The following is a 23338-nucleotide window of genomic DNA, read 5'->3' as shown; positions in this document are numbered from 1 at the left end:
AGGACTAAGTTCCTAACTAAGTTATTTACCTGAAGAAGAGATCAGATTGCAGATCTCAGAACGTAGTGTTACTGAATTTTTTGTTTCACTGAACGATGGCAAATGTCTGGAAAAATACTGTTTCCTTCACAATCCTTCCATCGTCAAAAATAAACTTCAAACAAACAATTGATGTCTAGTACATTTTTTATAACTCTACTGATTTTTTTGTTATTTGAATTTAAAACTTTTCAACAGATGCCATTTTGTTAGTATTAAAGAAAATAACGTAATTTTTTTCTTCTATCTACTCTTACATACCTATGTGTCAAATTCGGTTTCTTTAGCTTAATTAGTTGTGGGGATAATTTTTTATAAAAAGTAGAAAATGGCGGCTAGCAGCTAAACAACAAATTTCTCAGCCTATGTTTATATGACATTTTTTGTTCGAAACAATGAGTACTATTACCCACAGAAGTTTGCAACACTCTTTGTGAACACCCTGTATATATGTTGAAGATGGAGCTTATATTGGCTATAGTTAACTTATTACATTTCAACACATAAAACCAATATTTAATACTTTTATTTTTGTAAACGCTAATTGCCAGATCTATTTTTGACAGTAGACATGTAATTTTTTGTACTTACAACTAAAAACATTGTTATACAGTAGTAACAATGCAATGGGCTATCAAAACTATTGAATCATTTTCCAACCGGTCCAAGAAATTTTCAACCACAATGAATGAATGTTCAGTGTAGCTCCATTTCACCTTCTGCACAGTACAGCATCTTTTATCTCACACTGTTAAATCGATGACTTCAGATTTAGTTTAGACATTTTCATTTTATTTTATTTGAAATAAAGTACCTTTTAGTTTTTGCTCTTTTTTCTATTTGAATATTTAGTAACTTTTTTTGAACAGTTATATGGCAACAGTTGTAAAAGAAGCTAAATATGTGTTGGAATTCGAGAAATAACATTACATTTATAACAATTTATCACAAATAAATGTTCAATTTTTGAATGAACGTAACTCAATAACTATTCACCAAAACACATTAGGTAACAAGTACTTATGAAAAAGAGATTGGTGACTTTGAAGTGATTGCCTTTAAGAATCATATGTTGAGAGATCACCGATCACCACAATTGATTGTAAGCGCTGGCAAGGATCTAAAGAATGGAGGTAGGCTTGAATGGCTTTTTAGGCTCACCTAATTGTGTGCGAGTGATACTTTTTATAGGAAAACATTAGAGACACCTGTAGTAAACCTCACCTCTGATTACTGTTTGGCAACTACAAATATGTGTCACAAGGAACAGTGATAGATGTGACAGTCTTGAGTGTCTAAACCAAGCTCACAAAGTAACTTAGGAAAACACTAATATGATCAACTGTGTATTTTAAATTCAATTTCAAGCCTTGGTTCAATAGACAAAATTACAACAGGTCTTGAAAAACATGATTCTTATCCCCACAATATGAATCATGATAAGTAAAATCATAAATGAACAGAGAAAATGTTATTGACACTAATGCTGGGTCCGACACTAGTAAGCCAGGAGTGGCACTCTACAAGGTGTGAGTTGTTGTTGCAGAACGACTCGCAGCAGCAAGTTGAGGGAGAGGGAGAGAGCATCGCCTGGCAGCTCACCCAAGGCCGAGTCGTCGTGTGATGACAAATTGGAGGTTTCTGGCTCCGGCTACAACAGCGGAGACGAATACGACGCCCGCAGGCTTGGCGAAATCTCAGAGGCTGAATGGGTGGAGGTTAGTAATTCCTGACAATACTTATGTTTATGAGAAATTAGAGTTTAAAGATAGTTATAATTTTATTTTTATTTTCATGTTCTTTAATGTTTTAACATTGTTTATGGTATCTTTTTTTACTCTCATATAAGGTATTTGTTTTTATATGTTTACCACTGTGGTTGTAAATGCAGACACTTAATTGACACTTATTGCATAAAGTCATACTACATAAAATGTATAAAATATTGTAGATCTATTCTAGTATTAAAATATAAACACTTGTTAGATGTACAGATTTATTTGAGCAATATTATATCAACAGAATTATTTTGAAACAAATTCAACTTATAATTTAAGTGTTAATAAAAAAATGTCAGTTTATTCAACAACAGGCTTGTTTTTATAATATAATTAAAATTAAAAGTAATTAACAATCAATAAAATGTATACTACAATAACAAACATACAAGGTGTGGCTAGAAAATAACTGGATTAGTATGAACGCAATAAGGTTGAATTTCGTATGGCTGGTCACGTGAATCCCCCTCCCACTCCTCCTTAAGTTTCGTCTGGCTCCCGTACTTATTTCGCCTGTAGTGCCAGTTAATCTTTTGTCTCTGCTTTGGAAATGTGTTAAGAGTCCAGAACTATAATCGAGTATTAGGTATTAATATCACAGGCCAAAAATTCTTTCACAAAATAAAAAAAAAGTATTCTTATGCCATTTTTCTGCTCTTTTGAATCTAGTTAGGACATGACACACTTCTTTTGGTAACTTATTAAAGAGTTTTGTTTTTGAGTAAATATGGTTTTTTCTAACTTAAATGACATTAAATCCAGCAGATAATTGTAAGTGTCTTATCTAACAGGTAATTCATTTAGTAACTCTTTAACATTAATTAAATTACAAAATACTTACAGGTTTGGAAGAGTCATTATTTTATCAGAATGTCTATCAGAGATATTGTTAATTACTTTTAAAGCTTTCTTTTGCCATTTAAAAGCAGTCTTTTGATTAAAACTGTCAGCCCATAAAGTAATTCAATACCTCATGGGAGGGGAGGAGGGAAGCATAATAAGCTGATATTAAGATATCAACATTCACACAATTTCTTAATTACGTAAGAGATAAATAAATCTTGATAATTTTTTAAATAGATGTTTCACATGTACCAACTTAACCTGCTATCAAGATACCCAATAACATAATAACTGGTTTACACCTTTATAAAGTGAATAGTTAACAGAAAAATTATTTTTTATCTTTTAAGTCTCTTGGTCATTTAATATTAGAAAGTTTGCTTTTTAACTATTGTAGGGCTATTTTCAAAGTTTGTGTCTCTTATCTCAGAAATTCATTCAAGTTTATATTACAGTTAAAAAGTGTGGTATCATCTTGATATAGGACCGACAAGCAAGGAACATTAAATGCAAAGTCAAATGGCAATTTTGATAGCAGTGACCAATAGTAAAACACCAGGGACAGATCCTTGAACATCAATTTATTCTTATTTAAAATCAAAGTTGTCACTATCCTGGACAACCATCTGTTTTTTACCCCTTATGACAAATATTTTAAGTTCATTGTCTTTAGTACTATACCTAAATAATAATAGTGTTTCTATTAATAAATCATGAAATAGTGTTTCTATTAATGGATCATGAATAATACATTTGATTGCTTTGGTTTGATCAATTAATACAGCAGAAAAGAATAATTCACCTTCAAAATTGTCTTAAATGTTCTAGGATGTATTCTATAACTCAAACAATACACTTTAGATTTCAGAAACCCACTCCTACTGAGACAGAACACTCCAAAGTTTGAACAAATAAATTGTATATTTTGAATATACATTTCTTCTATACTAATCACACTAATGTTAAATTAATAGTAGTTTATATATGTATGGAAGTGCAGAACTCATCTTTGGTCATACAAAAATCATTAATAACACTTTAAAGAGGGGTGTTTTTATAATAGGCAATATTTATACTAAAATCTACATTTATGTTGAAGTATTAAATATATGAACACTTCTATACTACGTGAGAGATATTGAAGAAATATTTTTGGTTAAAGTGTTCCATTTTTAAAAACAAATTTGAAGATGGGATCCTTCCACACACAATTTCCCTAGGTTCAGAAACGGGCACCATCCAAATGTGGAAGATTATGAAAAACATAGGAACCCGTCCTTAACATCGTTCAGTTGTGTAGTTATTAGTTACAAATGATTTATTGTTTCAAACTTTGGAAGATTCTAGCTGCGAACGGTTGAGTATTTTCATACACTCAAAAAGTTTTTTGTTGTTCTGTGGAATATGTCAAAATAGAAATATTTTAGATACACATACACCCTTGTGTATTGTACTTCCTCTAGTGGTTTTCCCCTATTGAGAATAACAGTGTAAAATAGTTTAATTTACGCAATTTTGAATGTTGAAAGTTGTATTGCATAGTGTGGTTTTGGTTGTTTTTAGAAGGACAGGATGTTTGAGAAGAAGATGCGGAAACGAGGGCTGACAGTGAAGGCCATGGGAGAGGATGGTGCTTGCCTATTCCGTGCTGTAGCAGATCAGGTGTATGGTGACCAGGAGATGCATGCTGTCGTACGCAAACACTGCATGGATTACATTGTGAGTCTCACACTATAATATGAATATGACATAAATAATCGTAGTGAACATAAATGATCCTAACACATGCACTGAGGTAGTAATAATAAATAGGCAACTAACTATCTAACTTATCCTTTTAACTTTATAGGCATTACTCCAGTTACAACATTTATAATTATTGAAGTATTGAATTTAACACTTTCAAAGGAAGATTTTTAGGGTTTTGTTCTCTGTCGTATTATGTAGCCTGATAATTATTTATTATGTTTTAGAAATATTATTTATTAGAACTAAATAATTCTTCAAAAATAATATAATAATATCAGTCCCGGCTTTATCATTTCTAACATCACAAACAATCAAATACGCAATAAATAAGATGATGTCTGTGACAGCTGTTTTAACCAGCAGCTTCATAACACTCATCAATGAAAATTTAACAAAACCTTGTATTTATGAGAAGTTTGAATCTACTTCTTTGCAGTGAACTGTATGAAATTTATTGCAAATGAACAATGATATTTACTCCTATAAAAGCTATGTAATGTAAAATTACGTAACTGGACCAAATATATGTTGATGCCACTTAAATGGCTGCCCGATTGGACAACTGCTAGCTGTAACATTAAAAAAACTCCCTATTAAGTGTAATTGTGAACATCATAACAAGATATCACTGTGAGTGACAGCTACTCAGATACCATAACTAGTAAGACAAATAAATGTTTATCAGGCTTAATATTTCAAAAAAGAAATAAAATCACTCAAAAGTTATTGAAATTCTAAACCTTTAGGTAAATAAATAAAGTAATGTTTGGCTTAAAAGAAAAACAAAGTCTCAACTATCAAAGTTCATAACAAAAGAAGCCCTCTATTTGGTTCAAACTCTTCTAAAATTCACAGAGTGGTTGACAAAATTAAACAGTTTGTACTAAATTTCTTTTCTCACAGCTCTTGGACTTATTTATTACTGTTTTTCATAAGTATTCAATATTTAATTAATTTTAATTTAAAATAGCTTGTGAAAAAGATTTTTTGGGTAAACTGTTCAAAACTGGAAAAATAACTAACTAAAAGACTGATTAGTGTGAGAAAATAAACAATAATATATAGTATGATAAAATTCAATAGGTACAGTACAAATAATGTATTACAGTAATCTATATCTATATTACAGTAATGTAGTAAAATCTAAATTAGTTCTAAGTAAAAGAAGTGTTGATCTTAAATTATATTATTCATGTGAAAATGATTTAAAACGGTTAATTAAAAACGTTACCACGAAATAAACAAAAATAAAGTTTTATTCTGTCTTGTATTTTATTTCTCAGCAACACTTTAGTAATCTTTCACGATTCATTGACGTCACCAGTGCATCAACAATCTCATATGTTTGTAAACAGCCGGTAGCTGTGTCCGTACTTTACTGAATGCGTATATTCGTTATCTGTAGAAACTGTGTATTTGTCTCTTCTTTCAGCAACCTAGCTATACTGAATAACAGTTGTAGCAACAAATTAGAACTGAAGGAAACAGGATTTTTCCGGACATTTGCCATTTTTTTTTGTGAATTCCCTGGAAAAAATGTATTATACACTAAGATATTTACCAAAAAACAATATTTAACACAATAAAATCCCTTAAATAGTAGTAATAGATTATTACAGTAATACAAGATGGAATGCCAACTGGTTACTCAGAGTGTTAGTGTTGCATTTGGTTTAAATGAGCTGCAGTGGGAGTGATAGGACTGGGACTGTGGTACAATATAATGGAAAGTCTTAACAACTGATAGTATTCACAGCATCATATGTTCCGTCCTGGTTTGACGTTTATTAATGTTTTGATTTTCATTTTGAATATTGATATATCAAAATTAAAAAAAAGCAGACAAAAGAAATCAAACTGATCAATCAGAATGCTTTATTTAACATCTTCAAGACATGAATTGGCGTCATTATACACATTTATTACATTTGTACATGTATATCAAAAATATTTTAAATTATTAATAAAAAAGTCAAAATTATTATACAATTTCCAAGTCATAATTGGATAGTAATAGTATTTAGTATGACGGTTATGTTTGAGTATTTTCTGAGCTACATTTGCAAAATATTGATTGAAATGTTCTGAAACAATGTTTAGGTCATCTACAGTGCTACCCGAGATATTTAATTGCCATGTCTGTTCAGGGTTTTGTTTCTTTGTCATTCTTTCAGTATTGATCACCTCCCAGATGGTTTTACTTTTATTATTTGACTCTGTTATCAGACGTTCGTTAGCCTCTTCTCTAAGTTCTCAAGTCATATGCATCTTACTCTGAGCTGTGATTCTCCTGTCACTTATTAAGTACGCGTTTTGAGCTGATATGTATGCCCTTTTAAGTTTTACAATTTCTGGAGTAAATTTCATAATGTTATTATGCCACTCGGGTTTTACTCGAGATGCTTTAAGAGGACAGGCAACATTGAGTCCTGTATAAACGATATTGATAAAATGAGAATAAGCTTCTTCCGCACTTTTGGCCCGTAGAACTGTACTCCAGGATTGGAGAGCAAGAAGGTCTTTAAGTTGAGAAGGTTATTAGAATTAAAATGTCTTCTGGTAGACGTTGGTAATTTCTTTATTCCAGAGGTGATGTTAATAGCGCAAAGTTACTGGTGTGGTCAGAAACACAAGCATTAATAGTCTTTACATCTACTTCAAATTGAAGTAGCAGCTGTTTTAAAAATTCTTGTTGTAGGGAGAGGAAATCTATTGATATTAAAAGCCGCTAGAGTTTTGTTCAGACAGTCCTGGCCGTTGATGGTACTAGATCGGTCACATTAAAATCACCAACAATGCAGATCCCGTTGTTGTTATTTGGAATCTCTTCCAAACTCCATTTAGCATTGTACACCTCACGTTCGCTGCGGCAAGAGTGGCCAATGATGTACCCGATATGCGGCAAAATTCGAACTTGCGATTTTCGTTGAATTGGCGTTATTTTGGTTTGATGCGCTATAAAATAATGATATTCGATTATATTACGTTCTTATGCGTTCGTAATCATCGGGACTGTCTGGACAGTGGCCCGCCTTTTTGGTATGGCATCATTTATGTTAACATATGACGGGCTATATAAAATTTAAGTATAACTTACCAAATGTGTTGTGTGATGTTCAAAAGTAGCAAGAATACTTTAATCGACTTTGATATGTATCAGGTTCCGTTGCTAGACAACGCTACTGTCCGGACAGTAGTCCTGCACATAGCGTAAAATACCCACAGAGCCCACGGTGCAGATCGCCGCCGCGTGCTGTCCGCACAGTAAAACAAATAAAAGTATCGTTTGAATGAATTTACTAAGGAGACAATACATACTGTATACAAAAAAACAAAATATGTGTATACTGTGTACAAGAAAAATATTGACACCACACATATAGATAAAATCGCAATACCGGTAAAAGATTACCTTACTTTTAATTTAGTAGTAATAAATAACCTATCCAATTTGTAAACAAGCCTTGCTGCTAATACGTCTACTCACGAAAACAATAAGACAAGGGAAAAGAAATTAGGAACACGTGTTTTATTGTTTTCCTACTGGTTCATAATAGCAATAAACATGTGAAATTTCAGCTGTTTCGCTGGCACTGTCGGGACAGTAGGCCCGCATTTCCAGGACGAACTGACGTATCATAAAGTAAGTATACTTCATCTAGAACAAGCTTGAAAAGTTTCCTACAATTCCCGCAAGATCGCAGAACGTGACAAGCGAAACGAATAAGCAATGCATTGTGCGTTTTGGCACTGTCCGGACAGTGCCTCACAGTTTTGGCGAGGGTCACGGGACTGTCCGGACAGTGGCCCGCAGCGAATGTGTTAACATCATTCAAGCCATAAGGCATTTGTATTGCAAAATCCCAGGATTGATGTTGAATAATGATCCTCTGTTTACAGGCAGCAAACGGGGACTACTTTTCACAGTACGTAACTGAGGATTTCACCACATACGTGAACAGAAAACGCCTGGAGTGTACTCACGGCAATCACATCGAGATGCAAGCTATGAGCGAGATGTACAATCGCACCATCGAGGTCTTCTGCTATGGGAAAGGTAAGAGTCAAACCAGTTGTATCTGGAATGTTCTACCTCTGGCACAGAGTATTAAATAAGAATAAATCAGGCATGTATGCTGTTGAAGTTGCAAGATAAATTGATTATAAATACAAATGACACAGCTAACAAATATGTTGGTCTACTAATTACATTAAAACTGGATAGAAATTAGCATAAATGAAATATAACGAATAGTAGCCTTTATTGTATCTTAACCCTTCCCACATCATAGAATGGTAGACTTTGACTAAAACGACAAACAGAAAGTATATCCGACATTACACATTTTGTCTCTTGGAGTTTTTTAGTTCACAAAATACCTTGGAAATGGAAGGTGCATGCTTCATGCCTATCATGGTTGTTAAGGAAGTATTTATAGAAGACATTCACCAGACCCAGGAGGAGGGGGCTGCTTTTTGTCCAGCATCCACCTGCTTGTCTGTTTTGTGCTACAGAGCTATAACCAAATATATCCATTATCTGCCCAGGTGATAAGATAAAATGATAGAACTTATCTGTGAAACCTTAGATAAGAAAATGCTCTAACAACTAGTAGTTTATATAATTGATCAATTTTATTAGTCTGTACCAAGACTTTGAATTTAGATTAATATATATTTTATAGATGTTTTGGTGTTGTAGGGAAACCAATGGATTTGTTAGTGGCGTGAAGAGTATTCAAGGTAGAGGCTAAGCCTATAAACTTCTTTGCTAAGCTGATCTTTGTTGTAATAGATAAAATGCTATCTGCATTATTTGAGCAATTAAAATATTGAATTTCTACATTTTGTAAGAATTAGTTGCTAATTAATAATCCTGCATCATCTGCATAATGACATATTTTACTACAAAAATATTCAAAGATGTGGATGATAGGCCTCTTATATAGCAAATAAATAGGAGTGAATTTAAAATAGATCCTTGTGGTACCCAATGTTGAATCTTAGCAAGAGAGAAACAACTGGTAACTAATCGGTTATTTTTTAAGTGTTTAATTACAACATATTGTGAACTATAATACCTTTCTTAATCTAATTCAAGATTCAAACCATTTTAAGGTATTGTTATTAATTCCTTCACTTTAAATTTGATTCGAAAGAAGATGGTGTGACACACAGTTAAAGGCCTTACTGGGTATTTATTGAGTAAAGGCCTGCTTACAAGTATTCTATTATAGCAGTTACAACAAATATTCCTGGTCTAAAAGCGTAGTGTTCATTATCATGTAAAATGTGTATTCTCAGATATGATCCTGATTAGTTGTAAACTGCTTTCTCATACAACTTTAATAAGTTCGTGACAATAAAGTTGATGGTCAGTAATTATGCAAACATTTGGCATCACTTTTTTATGTATGTATTACTTCAGCAATTTTTATTTTGCTGGAAATATACTGCAAATTGATGATGAGAATTAGATGAATAAGTTGTTTAACCAAAACAATGATGACATACATAAGAAGCATCATAACCACTTGTCGAAAGGATTTCATGTTTTATGATTTCGTCAACAGTAATGGGCCTAAATGTACTAAATTTCGTAATACGGGAGCAATCAAAGATTGGATTAAATGATTAAAATTTATATTGTGGTTATTCTAACTATAAATCGTTGATGAGCTAGTGTACTTAAAAAAATTATTAATATTACAAAATTTTCCTTATGTTGTGTAACTAATTTACCATCTAATTCAAGTTTAATGTGAGATTGTTTTTTAATACCAGCACTAAAATGTTTCTTAGTACTTTTACATACATTATTTGTTTGTTTGTTATTATTATGAAATAGATTCATTTTAGCAGCCACCATTTTTTACAAACATTGTTTAGATTCATCCAATTGTAAATATTCAATAACTTACTAAATATAAGTTTTACTAAAATATCTTGCTTCTCTTATTATATAAATATGGTTTATTGTTGTTCTTTGCATTATGGTTTTCACTGAAAGCATAATCTGTGTGTGTCTATGTATAACAACCAAATCATTGTAATTAAGAGATATTGATGTATATAAATATGATGTATAGATATTCCACACTATTATTGAGCTAAACTGAGATATAGACAGGAAAATACAATAAAACAGTAAAATATATTTTATTATACAGTACAAATAGAAGTTTTTGTTATTTGTTTTCAACACTGTTTTTTATACACTAAATAAAATTAACCCTTTGTCAAGTGTTTATGGCAGGTAGTATTCCTCACGGCCAAATACTCTTTTGATATTTATGTAGTGTTCCACCAATTCACAACTTTATAAACATAAGAATAATGGGATTATTTTAGTTTCATAGTGCATGGAGAGAAGTAGGCTATAACTTATAAGTATTTAGTTAAATGATACAACCTGTAGAATTCGTTTAATACAAAAATTGTGATTTTATTATCGTAATTTATTTGTACGCACCTTCTTTATTGTTCCCTATGCAAATAAAGCTTCAAAAAAGTAAGTATATGTATAATTGAGTTTTATTTGATTTGTTATATATAAAATGAGACCAATTACAATCCCATATATGAGCATTTAGTAGCAGAATAACAAATATTCTAAAAGTTGATCTAGACAGCCCTCAGCACTTTTTGGAAGTATCAGCAAACCGGCTTCATCAGTCCTCTGCATCTTTTGGAATTGTTGGTGAGCCAATCTCATCGGCTCTTGGCACTCAAAGGGTTAATTACATTTTATGTTTCAGAGCCAATAAACATATTTCACGGTGTGCAAAAGTCAGACAATGAGCCTATTCGTCTATCCTACCAGCGTGGGAGCCACTACAACAGTATAGTGGACCCGCACAAAGCCACTATTGGTGTCGGCCTAGGACTGCCAAATTTTAGTCCCGGAGGCGCAGAGAAGAGTCTCATCAAAGATGCTATGCGTCAGAGTGAAGATTTTCATATTGAGCAGGTACCACCTACAGGCACATACTTTACCTGAATGTCATACTAATTAAGGTAAATGTTTACTTTAGCCACTTCACACTATTTGTCAAAATTTCAACTTGAATTAAGAAAATAAATGTATAGGAGAATGTACAATAGATATAAAGAGAGAAAAGCTTAAATAATAACTGAAATTATGTCAGAAATGCTCCTGGCCATCAATGCAGGCTAAGGGCGCCACCCTGCACATCTGGCAAAAAAAAAGAAAAACATCCTTCTGCCCAAAGTTTGTTCAACATGTTTTGTTATTGGAAAAGTGGCCTTCCCAGAGACCAACACAAGAATTAAAATAATAAATTTTGAAACATATATAAAACAATAAAGAAATAAAAAGTATAGAAACTTACAGAATATTAAATGAAGATGAGGATATAATTTGGCGGCTGCTCGGGGAAAGTTATGAAGTTGGCCCAGCGTCTAAAACTACGAAATATAGTGTATCCTCAGCTAGGTGACCACATTTTATACACAAAAAAACGCGTTTAAAACTCTAATGTTGAACTAAAAACGGCACAATTTCCGAATTGTTTATTGGAAAGCAATCAAAAAACTTCAGGGAACATCCACTGCACATTATTCACACGTAAAACCTCTTTGCTATTTGTAGAAGGTAAAAGAAAACTCGTGTACACAATTATTAATGGCGACAACGAAATACAAAGAACAGCATCTTTATTTTTAAACCTACTACGCAGTAAAATCTGATTGAAACGGGTAACAATAATTTAATAGCGAGATGCGGAAATAAGATGCGCATTAGTATTAGTAGAAAATGTTACAAAAATATCGAAAAAGAGGAACAAGACCGAGAGCACAGGAAAAAAATCTCAATAGAGGTAGAATCTGATTCAAAAATGCTCTGAACTCTAAAATTCCCTTTACTTTTTTCGTCGTATTACTATTATCCCCTCCACCAATGCCTACCTCTCCTTAGCTTGTTATCTCTCTCACCCAGAAACCCTGATTCCCCTTCGGTCCCCTGGATTGATGGACTATTTGAGATATAACCTAAAATTTTACATAACTACATCATCAAAAATTTTGCAACCACATAAAAATTAAAATAAATAAATGGAAATGAAAAAGAAAACTGGGAAAAAGGGAAGAAGAGGCAATGGATAGAGAGATCTGGAGGCAGTGTGTTGGCGAGGCAAAGTACCACCTTGGGTACCAAGAGCCAAGGCAGTAAGTAGTAAGTAAGTAAATGGAAATGAAAACATACTATTTTAAGAAATTGGTTAAAGTGGTTTGAGATTATTATAGCTAAGGTGGCTAAAGTAAATTAGAACCCTAATAAACACTGTACTTTAGGTTTTAACCTGTGTCTGTTATATATTGAATTTCAAAATTTCAGTCATGCTGAAATAGACCTCTTCGGGATTAGTCGCCTTTCTGTTTATACAAATTCCGTTCGGCTTAAACTGAATTTCTAGTCTGGCAAAGATTGGGTCTTAAAGTCAACACTTCACAACAGTCAAATGACATCTGTCCTTTCCATTTTTTTTTCAGCCGTTACATAAGCTAAATATTCAATAGCGTAAAAATTCAAGAATGAAAATTTTTAATCTTTTGCTACTCAATTTCAAATAACTAACAAAACTGGTATAATATCAAATAACTAAAAAAAATTCTCTCTCCAAAAGTTTTATGTGTATACAAGTATATTTTTTCATAGTATGCAAGCCACAGGGCAAAGGATCAGTCTTTGTTCTTCCTTGACTTGCATTAGCTAGTATTGCTGCGTTAATCGTATTGAGTCTGTACATTTCTCACAGTATTCTAACCTATTCTATATTGCACAATAATTTCAGCCAGAGCACGTCTTGTGTAGTATCCTCAGCTTATTACATGTAAACTAATGCAGACATGATCGTATTGAGTCTGTACATTTCTCACAGTATTCTAACCTATTCTATATTGCACCATAATTTCAGCCAGAGCACGTCTTGTGTAGTATCCTCAGCTTATTACATGTAAACTAATGCAGACATGATCGTATTGAGTCTGTACATTTCTCACAGTATTCTAACCTATTCTATATTGCACAATAATTTCAGCCAGAGCACGTCTTGTGTAGTATCCTCAGCTTATTACATGTAAACTAATGCAGACATGATCGTATTGAGTCTGTACATTTCTCACAGTATTCTAACCTATTCTATATTGCACAATAATTTCAGCCAGAGCACGTCTTGTGTAGTATCCTCAGCTTATTACATGTAAACTAATGCAGACATGATCGTATTGAGTCTGTACATTTCTCACAGTATTCTAACCTATTCTATATTGCACCATAATTTCAGCCAGAGCACGTCTTGTGTAGTATCCTCAGCTTATTACATGTAAGCTAATGCAGACATGATCGTATTGAGTCTGTACATTTTTCACAGTATTCTAACCTATTCTATATTGCACCATAATTTCAGCCAGAGCACGTCTTGTGTAGTATCCTCAGCTTATTACATGTAAACTAATGCAGACATGATCGTATTGAGTCTGTACATTTTTCACAGTATTCTAACCTATTCTATATTGCACCATAATTTCAGCCAGAGCACGTCTTGTGTAGTATCCTCAGCTTATTACATGTAAGCTAATGCTGCCACGACTGTATTGTATTTGCATTTCTCCCAGTACAAGTCTTGTAATACAATGTAATGTGTGTTTGGACAGGCCATGTTGGAGGACAAGTTACGGGCAACTGACTGGGAGGCAACCAATGAAGCTATTGAGGAGCAGGTGGCCAGAGACAGTTACCTGCAATGGCTTAGAGACACTGAGAAAAGAGACAAAGCTCTTGCAAGGGTAATACTTATTTTATAAGTTTACATACATTCATAGTTACTTGTATCTAGATTTGTTTATTGAATCTCTTCATAGAACATAAAATATATGTAATAAAACTTTATTTTGTAACAAAAATTTAAAGTACTGTTAAATGCCCTGCCAGATTGAACATCAACGATTAGTTATTAACAGTTTTAACTCCAAACATATTAAATTACCTTAAACTATTACTATATTCTTGAAGAATGTTTAATGTATTACCTCAACAACAACAAAAATAGCATATTAGTTAGTAATAATATTATTAGTTTTTAATGATTATAAAATGTTTTCATTGCTTCAAAACATAATTCTGGTTAAAATCAAATACATGTAAGTGACTTGGAACTATCAACAATTGTGTGTATACACACATACATACATACATACATATATGTGTGTGTGTGTGTGTGTGTGTGTGTGTGCGCGTGCGTGTGTGTGTGTGTGTGTGTGTGTGTGTGTGTGTGTGTGTGTACAGGATGCCCTTTAAGTAAAGGATCAAACATTGTGAGGTAATCCAGGATGTCATTTCCAACACCAAAAACCTTATGTGGTTACCTAATTGTTGACACTTCCATAGTCATTTACATATTTATGATTTTAACCACAATTATATTTTGAAGTAATGTAAGAGCATTATAAAATTTTAGACTTTGAGTGCTACGGCATCTATTAGCTCGGTGATCTGTATTTAGATGTCATTTAATATACAAGGGGGTACCCAAAAGAAACCGGAATTATTTATAAAAGCTATATATTTTGTACAAAAAAATCTGATCTCTTCAAAGTACTCTCCATTACAACTAATACATTTGACCCACCGGTGTTTCCACTGTTCAAAACATTTTTTGTACTCATCTTTAGAAATGGCTGACAGCTCCTCGTTTTTTTCTTGACCTCTTCAATTTTGTCAAATCGGTGTCCTTTCATGCCCCTTTTCATACGTGGAAATAAGAAAAAGTTGCACGGTGCCAGGTTAGGTGAGTAAGGTGCGTGGGGCAGTGGAATCTTGCAATTTTTAGCCAAAAACTGTCTAACAGAGATGGCTGTGTGTGTATGTGCGTTGTGGTGGAAGAACCGGTCTCCTGTCTGTCACGGATCGAGTCTTTTTTGACGAACACTATTGCGTAATCTTCTTAATACTTCCAAAGAAAAGGTTTAATTGATGGTCTGACGTGTGAGAACAAACTCTGAATAAACTATGCCATTTTCATAAAAAAAGCAAATCACATTGTTTTGATGTTTGATTTGATTTGACATTTTTTTGGACGGGGTGACGTGATCTTTGACAGAAAATCTGGATCAGTTTCAAGCTGTTGTTTCAAAACACGACATGTTTCAACTCCCATGTTCCTGATGTTAGTCAGAACCCAAGGAACAAACTTGGCATCATAAAAAACGAAACAAGAACATAACAGCAATAGCAAAAACAATCACTGCAGATGAACAGAACAAGCCAGATTGACAATAAAGGTGGCACTGAACTGGCTGTGAGTTGTGCTATACACGCCTAGTGGCAGAAATGTGTACTACACAAGCTCCGCCCACGGCAATGCTATTCCGGTTTCTTTTAGGTACCCCCTCTTAGTATGCTGTTGAAATATCCGAGTAATCATTTAGCTGCATTCAATATTTTTTATGTATCGATTAATACCTTTTTATGATTTCTTCTTCATAGGTCTTTGGAGTGATAATTAACTATGATGTTGTTATGGTTTGTCAGCCAATGAATTGTTCAGATGCGAATTACATGTTTGGTAGTATGTTTTCTTTTTTCTGTAATTGTGTTTTAATGTAAAAACAAATCATAAATTAGTGAACACTGTACATGTATTAGTGTAATAATATCAATATTGATATTTGGATGTTTTCATAGTAAAAAAAACTCCATACATTAAAAATGTAAGTTCATTTTTTTAAATATAGTATTACATTATAATAGATACACTTCATTGATTACTGTTGTGTTAGACTATTATTATGCTAAAACTTCATTGATTTTATTGTATTAGGCTGTTTTGCAGTGTTTTTGTAAGCAGTTGGCACTTTATGTAAATAAAATTACTACGGTATGGTAGTGTGTTTTTATATATATATAACTTTAAAACATCCTAGAAATTCAAATTAATACATATGGACAATTTTGAATAAAACTCAAAAGCTTATAAAAAGTTTAAAAACAATTCATACTAGCACATATCAAAAATATACTGTGATTTATTTTTAACAGAAAAATATGTATTATATTCTTTATTTTATTGAAAAAAGTTATGAAAATCTGTTTAGTGGTAATGTGTAATAACAATCTTTTCCGAAAACTTTGCAAATATATAAAAATACATTGTGAATTGAAGGGATTAAGCAAATATACGAAATTGTAATAATTTAGTATTATAAATTAGAAATCTACCAATTAAGTGCCATTAAAGTTTAATTTAGTATTGATTACTTAATTAATTTAATCTATTAACTATCATTATTACCTACTGTTTGTCATAATTATTAATAACATAGGAAAATAGATTTAATTACACTCAAAGGGTTAAATTAAAGGTTAGTTGTATTGAAAATAATATGAGGTAATGAAAGTGTATGCTATATATAAATAGATCTTTAACTGATTTAATGTAATAAAATTGTTAATTCAATGTTGGTTTCAATCGTGTCACAACTAGAGTGCATCATACACAAAGTATGCTATTGGTAGAGGCCCACATTATCTACACAAGCGTCAAGCACAGTATTCACTTGTTAGAGTTATTGTTGGCCCTCAGAGCATTGTACATTTTACTACGCACACTGTTTTTATTATTCATTTATCACTCATGAATGTTTTATTTTAAAATGTATTTATTTTACACTAAACTGATATTGACGTTACAAATAATTTATGTGATAGCATCGATTGTGAACTGTATTGAGTAGCATTTGAAATACAACGAGGATAAAACGGGTGAGATGTTCGGGCAGTAATAACAAAATCAATTTTTCATTTGTACTGATATTTTAACCTGCTTTTTACAAACACTCCTAACACTCTAAAATATCATGGACAGATTTAGTAACTTTTGCTTAATTAAAAAGTTGGGATAATCTGGAAAACAAATGGTGGAAGGACACTGTATCGTAACCATCTCACTTTTTTTACTATCTCCTATAAACATATTACGTATATGAAATTACGTAATACGTTTATAGAATACATCCAGAACACATTGCGTATTACATGCCATAGAATACATCTGTGATTGCTAGTTTTTAAACGTTCAACGTTCAAATGGAAAAAGAGACTGGGCACTGTCTTCTGGTAGGCCTAGAGGCGCCAAATCGTTAAATCCGGCTCTGTTACCAAACCATGTAAATCAGTTGTCCATTCTTTCAAATTTTTTCATTTATTACTCATTTTGGTTTTACAATGTTAGCATAGTTAAGTAAACATAATATGACATCAGTTCAATACATATAAATTGTTTAGTAGCTAAATAACGGTAACATTTTCAGGTGAACATTGAGTATTTAAGAATTCGCCCATCAGATAAAATGTTGGCTAAAAAAAAATGCTTTTCAGGGAAAGTTTAAAACTTTTAACCCTCTGACTGCCCTTAGTATTTTCCTTAAACACCAAGTGGTTTTTTTTTTTATCCATTTTTTGATCAAATAAATAACCACAAAAGACTGACCTAACTTCGCCTGATGAAATAAGACATTATTTATCTTTTTTTATGTATGTAAACATCAAAGGGTAATCATAATCATAATTTTTATTGCCATTGATCACATTTTACATATAATGAAATAGCCATAGTCATGTATTAATGATAATAGACATAATAGAGAAAATAGAATAAAATATTTTTTAAATTAGACATGTAAAATTTACAGTACAATTTTACAATTGCGGTTTTACAATGTGTGAGTTTAATTACTACTCTGGCACTATTTATTTATTCAGAATCAAAATTCTACATCCACATCATGATTTAGAAAATCCTCTAGATTATAAAATGAATTTTGTTGTAACCAATGTAATACCTTACTCTTAAACACCCCAGTTGAGGCAGTCCAAGCTGTTACATTAAGTTTATTAAAGAAAACAATGCTGTTCACCATGTGAGATGAACCTGTTTTGGCCAGCCTGTGCTGAGGTATATCAAGCTTATCACGATTTCTAGTATTATACAAATGCAAATCTTGTCTAAGTGTGACTGAGCGCAGATTAGTTTTTACATATAATAATAGATGGAAGATGTATAGGTTTATAATTGTGAGAATTCAATCAATCAATCAATCAAAACTAAACTAATCAATTTTTAAACTAATAAAAAGTTGTTTACAGTGTTCTAAGAATTCAGTTCTACAGATTGTTCGTAAAACCCTCTTTTGTATTATCAAAATATCTTTAACGTGAGAAGAATGACCCCAAAGTATTAACCCATTGCGGATCATTGACGAGCTGGGCTCGTCACGCAGCGGCCGGGCCTAACGGCACGGTGACGAGCTCAGGTCGCAAAAGCGGTCTGCTTTTAAATTTCCCTCCAAATAGTTCTGTTAATGTCTGATAGATCGGGCGAACGTCTTCACTTGTCTACTAAGAGTGTTTAACAACGGTCTACGTTTAGAGTTTTTAAAAGTTTTATAAATATCCTACAGATCGCAGTTGTATGTCGAAGTTGAAAAATCATTCATATGAGTTTACTCTCTGCTTTTTAGTGCTTCTGATTGGGTGTTTTCCTCAGTTGTTATTATAATACTTTTGAGGTTAGTGACACAACTAAACGACGCAGACGTACATGTTGGTGGGTTTAGTCTAGACAATGGCCCGGATGTTGCAATCGATTCGCCCGAGCCGCTTTATTTAGACTATGATTCAGACATCATCCCTGCCACGCCGTAACCTTGCTCGCGTGTTATCATTCCTACATCACTGATACCCCAGCAGGCCCATGTTCCATCTGAACAAATACCTTCGCAGCTGAATTTTCTAGTATACAATAGCGAACGATACGATGTGGCGCACCATTGCTGTTCGTGCGGCCGCTGCCCGTGAATTAATTCGCGCCCACTGGTGCCCGCGCGCCAAAACAATACGATCCGCAATGGGTTAATCCATAAGAAATATGAGACTGGAATAAACCAAAGTGTGCTGTCCTCAAGTATTCAAAGAAACAACATCTCTTAGTTTCCAAAAAAGATAACTTACTCGCGAGAGCCTACTGCATAAGTTGTTTCCAAAAAAGATAACTTACTCGCGAGAGCCTACTGCATAAGTTATTAATGTGATGGGACCAGTTTAGTTTAGAATCAATTTGAATACCGAGTAATTTTGTGGATTGGACATCTTTAGTGTTATTGGATAAGCTAAGAATAATGTTTTGAGTTTTTTCTTGGTTACATAGCAATTTGTTTGAGGAAAACCATTTTAAAGCTTCATTTTCAGCTTGTTTCATTTTAGTGAATAAATAAGGGAGGTTTTTATTACTTGCAAAAAGGGAAGTGTCGTCTGCGTAGACTACTGAACTAACATTCAAATTATTTGGTAGATCATTTATTATAATAGTAAAGAAAAAGGGGCCAAGTACTGAGCCTTGGGGGACACCCATTTTCACTGGTTTTACAGAAGAATTATTACTCCGAATTGAAACATATTGCTTTCTATTAGTTAAGTAAGACCGAATTAGATTAGATGATTCTTCTGAGACTCCATAAAATTTCAATTTCTCTATGATAATATTAAAGAGGACACAATCGAATGCTTTACTTAAATCCATCATCGAAAGGGCTACTGATTCTTTATTTTCAAAGGCATTAAGAGAGTAATTTACTACTTCCATGACCGCTTTTATAGTTGAGCGACCTTCCAGGAAACTAAATTGGGAATCAGATAGAAGACTGAATCGTTCAAAGTACTGGGATAGCTGTTTATGCATTAGTGACTTTAATATTTTAGAAAATATTGGAACAATGGTTATGGGTCGATAATTTTGAGGCAATAGCCTATCGCCCTTCTTATAAACTGGAACAATTTTGTAGGTTTTAAGCAACTCAGGAAAGTAACCAAACTCGAAACATTTGCAAAGAATAAATGCTAATGGTTCTTTGATAATATGAATTGTTTTTATTACTAAACAATTTGAAATCCAATATAAATCCGTATTTTTGGAGTTGGAGAAATTTGATACAACATTTACTACCTGGTCCGCAGTAACGGTTTGCCAATAAAAAGTGTTAGGAGGGACTGGATTATTTCTTAGAAGGTCAGAGAATAAAACGTTAGTGGATGGGATGCTGTTTGAAAGTTCAGAGACAGAATTTAGGAAAAAGTTGTTTAATTCTGTTGGTTTGAGTGTAACTGTGTGTTGTGTACTGGAATTACTTTCTTGCTTGATGATATCCCAGGCGGCTTTACATTTATTAGGGGCTTTTTCTATGTATCTTTCACATGCTCGTCTCTTGGCATGCTTTAAATTATTTCTATAATTTCCTTTACATTGACGGTAGGTCCTATAAGCTAATTCCCAACCCTCTGAGCTACTGTTTCTTAAATTTTTATAAATATTGTATAAATTAAGCATATAATTTCTCTCTTTTGCTAAACTCTGGTTGTACCATTGCACTTTTTAAATTTTATCTCTACTTTTTTTACTAATAGGTGGAGAACAGTAATGCCAAAGATTTATATAGCATTTTAAAAAGTTGTTACATAGTTCTTCTACTATTATTTTATCACAGTTAAAGTCATCAACCATTTCCCAGTTTTCAGTTTTTAAAAGATCAATAAATAAATAAATTTCATTTTCTGACTGCTTGCGTACAAAAATGTTATTGCCTGCATTAATATTTGAAGATTTATGGCAATATTTATTAGAATAAACCTCTAGCACATGAGAGTTATGGTCAGCAAAACATCCTTCAAAAGACTTAATTGTATACAAATTCTCTGTAAAATTAACTAAGATATTGTCTATACAAGATGTACAGTGTGTGGGAACCTGAACAGTACATTTTAAATTTAGTGACTTAAGTAAGTTGGAAAAGGTTATAGCTTTATGATCCCGTATTAAAACCATTTCAATATTAAAATCTCCTGAAACAGTTATCAGTGTATCATTACTTGATACATGCTTCATTGCCTGTTCAAATGTTTGAAAAAATGTATCAATATTACCTTGAGGTGATCTGTACAAACTAACAATAACAATATTTTGTTCCACCAATTTTATACAGAAAATTTCACAATCTACTTCACTGCTAATTTTTTCAAACTGTACTACTTTATATTTAATGTTTGGTCTGATAAAAATCCCTGTACCCCATTTTTTTTTTATTACTCTTACAGTAAAAGCTAGCTGACACAAATTCATGTGGTGTGTACAGATCTACCTCATCAGAAAGCAACCAGTGTTCAGAAATACAAATAATATCAATATTTTCAATGTTGCAAAATTGTTCTAATTCTAAAAGTTTATTTCTAATGCTTTGTATATTGAGTTGAAGGATTTTTAAAGGTTTTTTTACAGTTGTGTTGTCTATTATTCTAAAAAAAATTGGGGTCATTAACATTAAGGTTACATTTGTTGGAGTTTAAATTTCGTATAAGTGATTTTTGTTGTGTTACATATAGTTGAACATTAGTATTATTTATAGGGCAATCATGCAAAGACAAACTTTCCTCCTGGACACTATTTTCTTGGGTAGCACTTTCGATAACAGAATGACCATTTTCACACTGCACAACACTGTTTGCACACCCAGAGAGGGAAGCAAATGGTTGGAGCTCAACACTGGTAGTGGGGGTGTAGGTGTCAGATCTTGTTGACTGGTCCTCCTGCCGAGTTTCTTGTACTGCTATGCTGTCCTCTTGTGGTTGGAGTTGAGCAGCTGCTATCGGGTCCCTTAGTAGCCTAACAAATTCATTGTGAGTTACTACAAAGTGATGTGGCTGGATTAAGTCTCTAACACAGCCCATTGCAGAGCACACCAATATTTTTAAGTTCTTGGTTTGAAAGTCCAATTGTAGTTGACGGAAAGCTTCATTATAGTCTTCCTTAGTTGGTTTGCCCCAGTACACCTCCTTAGTCACCAAGCTGTACACAGATGGGCCATTGTTGATTTTCTGGTGTGCTAAGTTTTTGTAGATGAGGTCAGATTCACATGGGCGGCCAAATCTATCATGAAATTTAACCGCCACACCTGCCGACATATGGAAGTCACGTGACACAGTATGTGCCAAGCCAACTGTTGTATTATTCTTGTATTGTTCAAAGATTTTACTCATATTGTCTTCAACAACAGTAATAGCAGTCTCAAGAACAGAAGATCGACTAGCAGATACATCTTTTGTAGTAAGAACTGTTTTCTTCAAATGACTTTTATTGGTATGTAGCAATTTAGAGACCAATTCCGCTATTCTGCCTTTTCCGTTTTTGTTAAAGTGGATACTATCAGAAGCATAAAGATGTTTGGGAAGAAGATGAAGAGGGAGAAGTTTTAGATTTGGGAGTTTTGCTACTATTTCTTCAATTTTTGAATTAACTGTGGAAATTTTGAGGTCAAGGTTTGGCTGGTCATATCTCATGGGTATTGTGCTCAGAATTAGATTAGTATGTTGTGTATTATTTATCAACTTGTCAATACCGTCAGTGAGCTTATGCTTGTGTTCTGGATATTGTTTGTACCAGCAATGATCAGAAGGTGGTTGTTGTGTGTAAGTTTTCCTGCCAGCTGCTCTACATCCTCAGTGACTTCATCATGTTTTGCTCCAGGTCTTACAAAGGAGCAAACATTAACTGAGGATTTTTGTTCGATGAGATTGCCAAGATATTTACCATGGCTATCAGCAAGTATGATGAGTTATATTTATTTACTGATTCCCTTCTTTCTTGAACTTTAGGTGGTTGTCTCTGAACTTGAAATGTATTGCAGTGATTAGGTTTGGTTATAGATGAACCTGAAGGCTGTAATGGGTTTAGAGTTTGTTCAGTGTATTTTATTGTTGGAGGGTAACAATTTAGACATTTAAGATGATTTGATTCAGACTCTAACTTGGTGATTCTCTCTGCTAATAACTTATTGTCATTTTCAAGAGCTCCAAAAGAGTT

The 23338-nt window shown here is 33.0% G+C and overlaps 1 protein-coding gene across 1 annotated transcript in view; it reads left to right on the top strand.

The window, feature by feature from the left end:
- The window catches only part of LOC124368697 (OTU domain-containing protein 5), a 51218-nt gene that overhangs the window by 18630 nt on the left and 9250 nt on the right, over positions 1 to 23338 (top strand). The window contains exons 3-7 of the mRNA XM_046825997.1: positions 1586 to 1757; positions 4224 to 4379; positions 8310 to 8466; positions 11168 to 11379; positions 14088 to 14219. Of these exons, the coding sequence (XP_046681953.1) occupies positions 1586 to 1757; positions 4224 to 4379; positions 8310 to 8466; positions 11168 to 11379; positions 14088 to 14219 (829 nt within the window). The remainder of the gene's footprint in view (positions 1 to 1585; positions 1758 to 4223; positions 4380 to 8309; positions 8467 to 11167; positions 11380 to 14087; positions 14220 to 23338) is intronic.

Source organism: Homalodisca vitripennis, chromosome X, assembly GCF_021130785.1.
Source record: "Homalodisca vitripennis isolate AUS2020 chromosome X, UT_GWSS_2.1, whole genome shotgun sequence".
In the NCBI taxonomy this organism is placed as follows: domain Eukaryota; kingdom Metazoa; phylum Arthropoda; class Insecta; order Hemiptera; family Cicadellidae; genus Homalodisca; species Homalodisca vitripennis.
The sequence above is the reverse complement of the archived record's forward strand: the minus strand, read 5'-3'. Positions and strand labels throughout refer to the sequence as shown.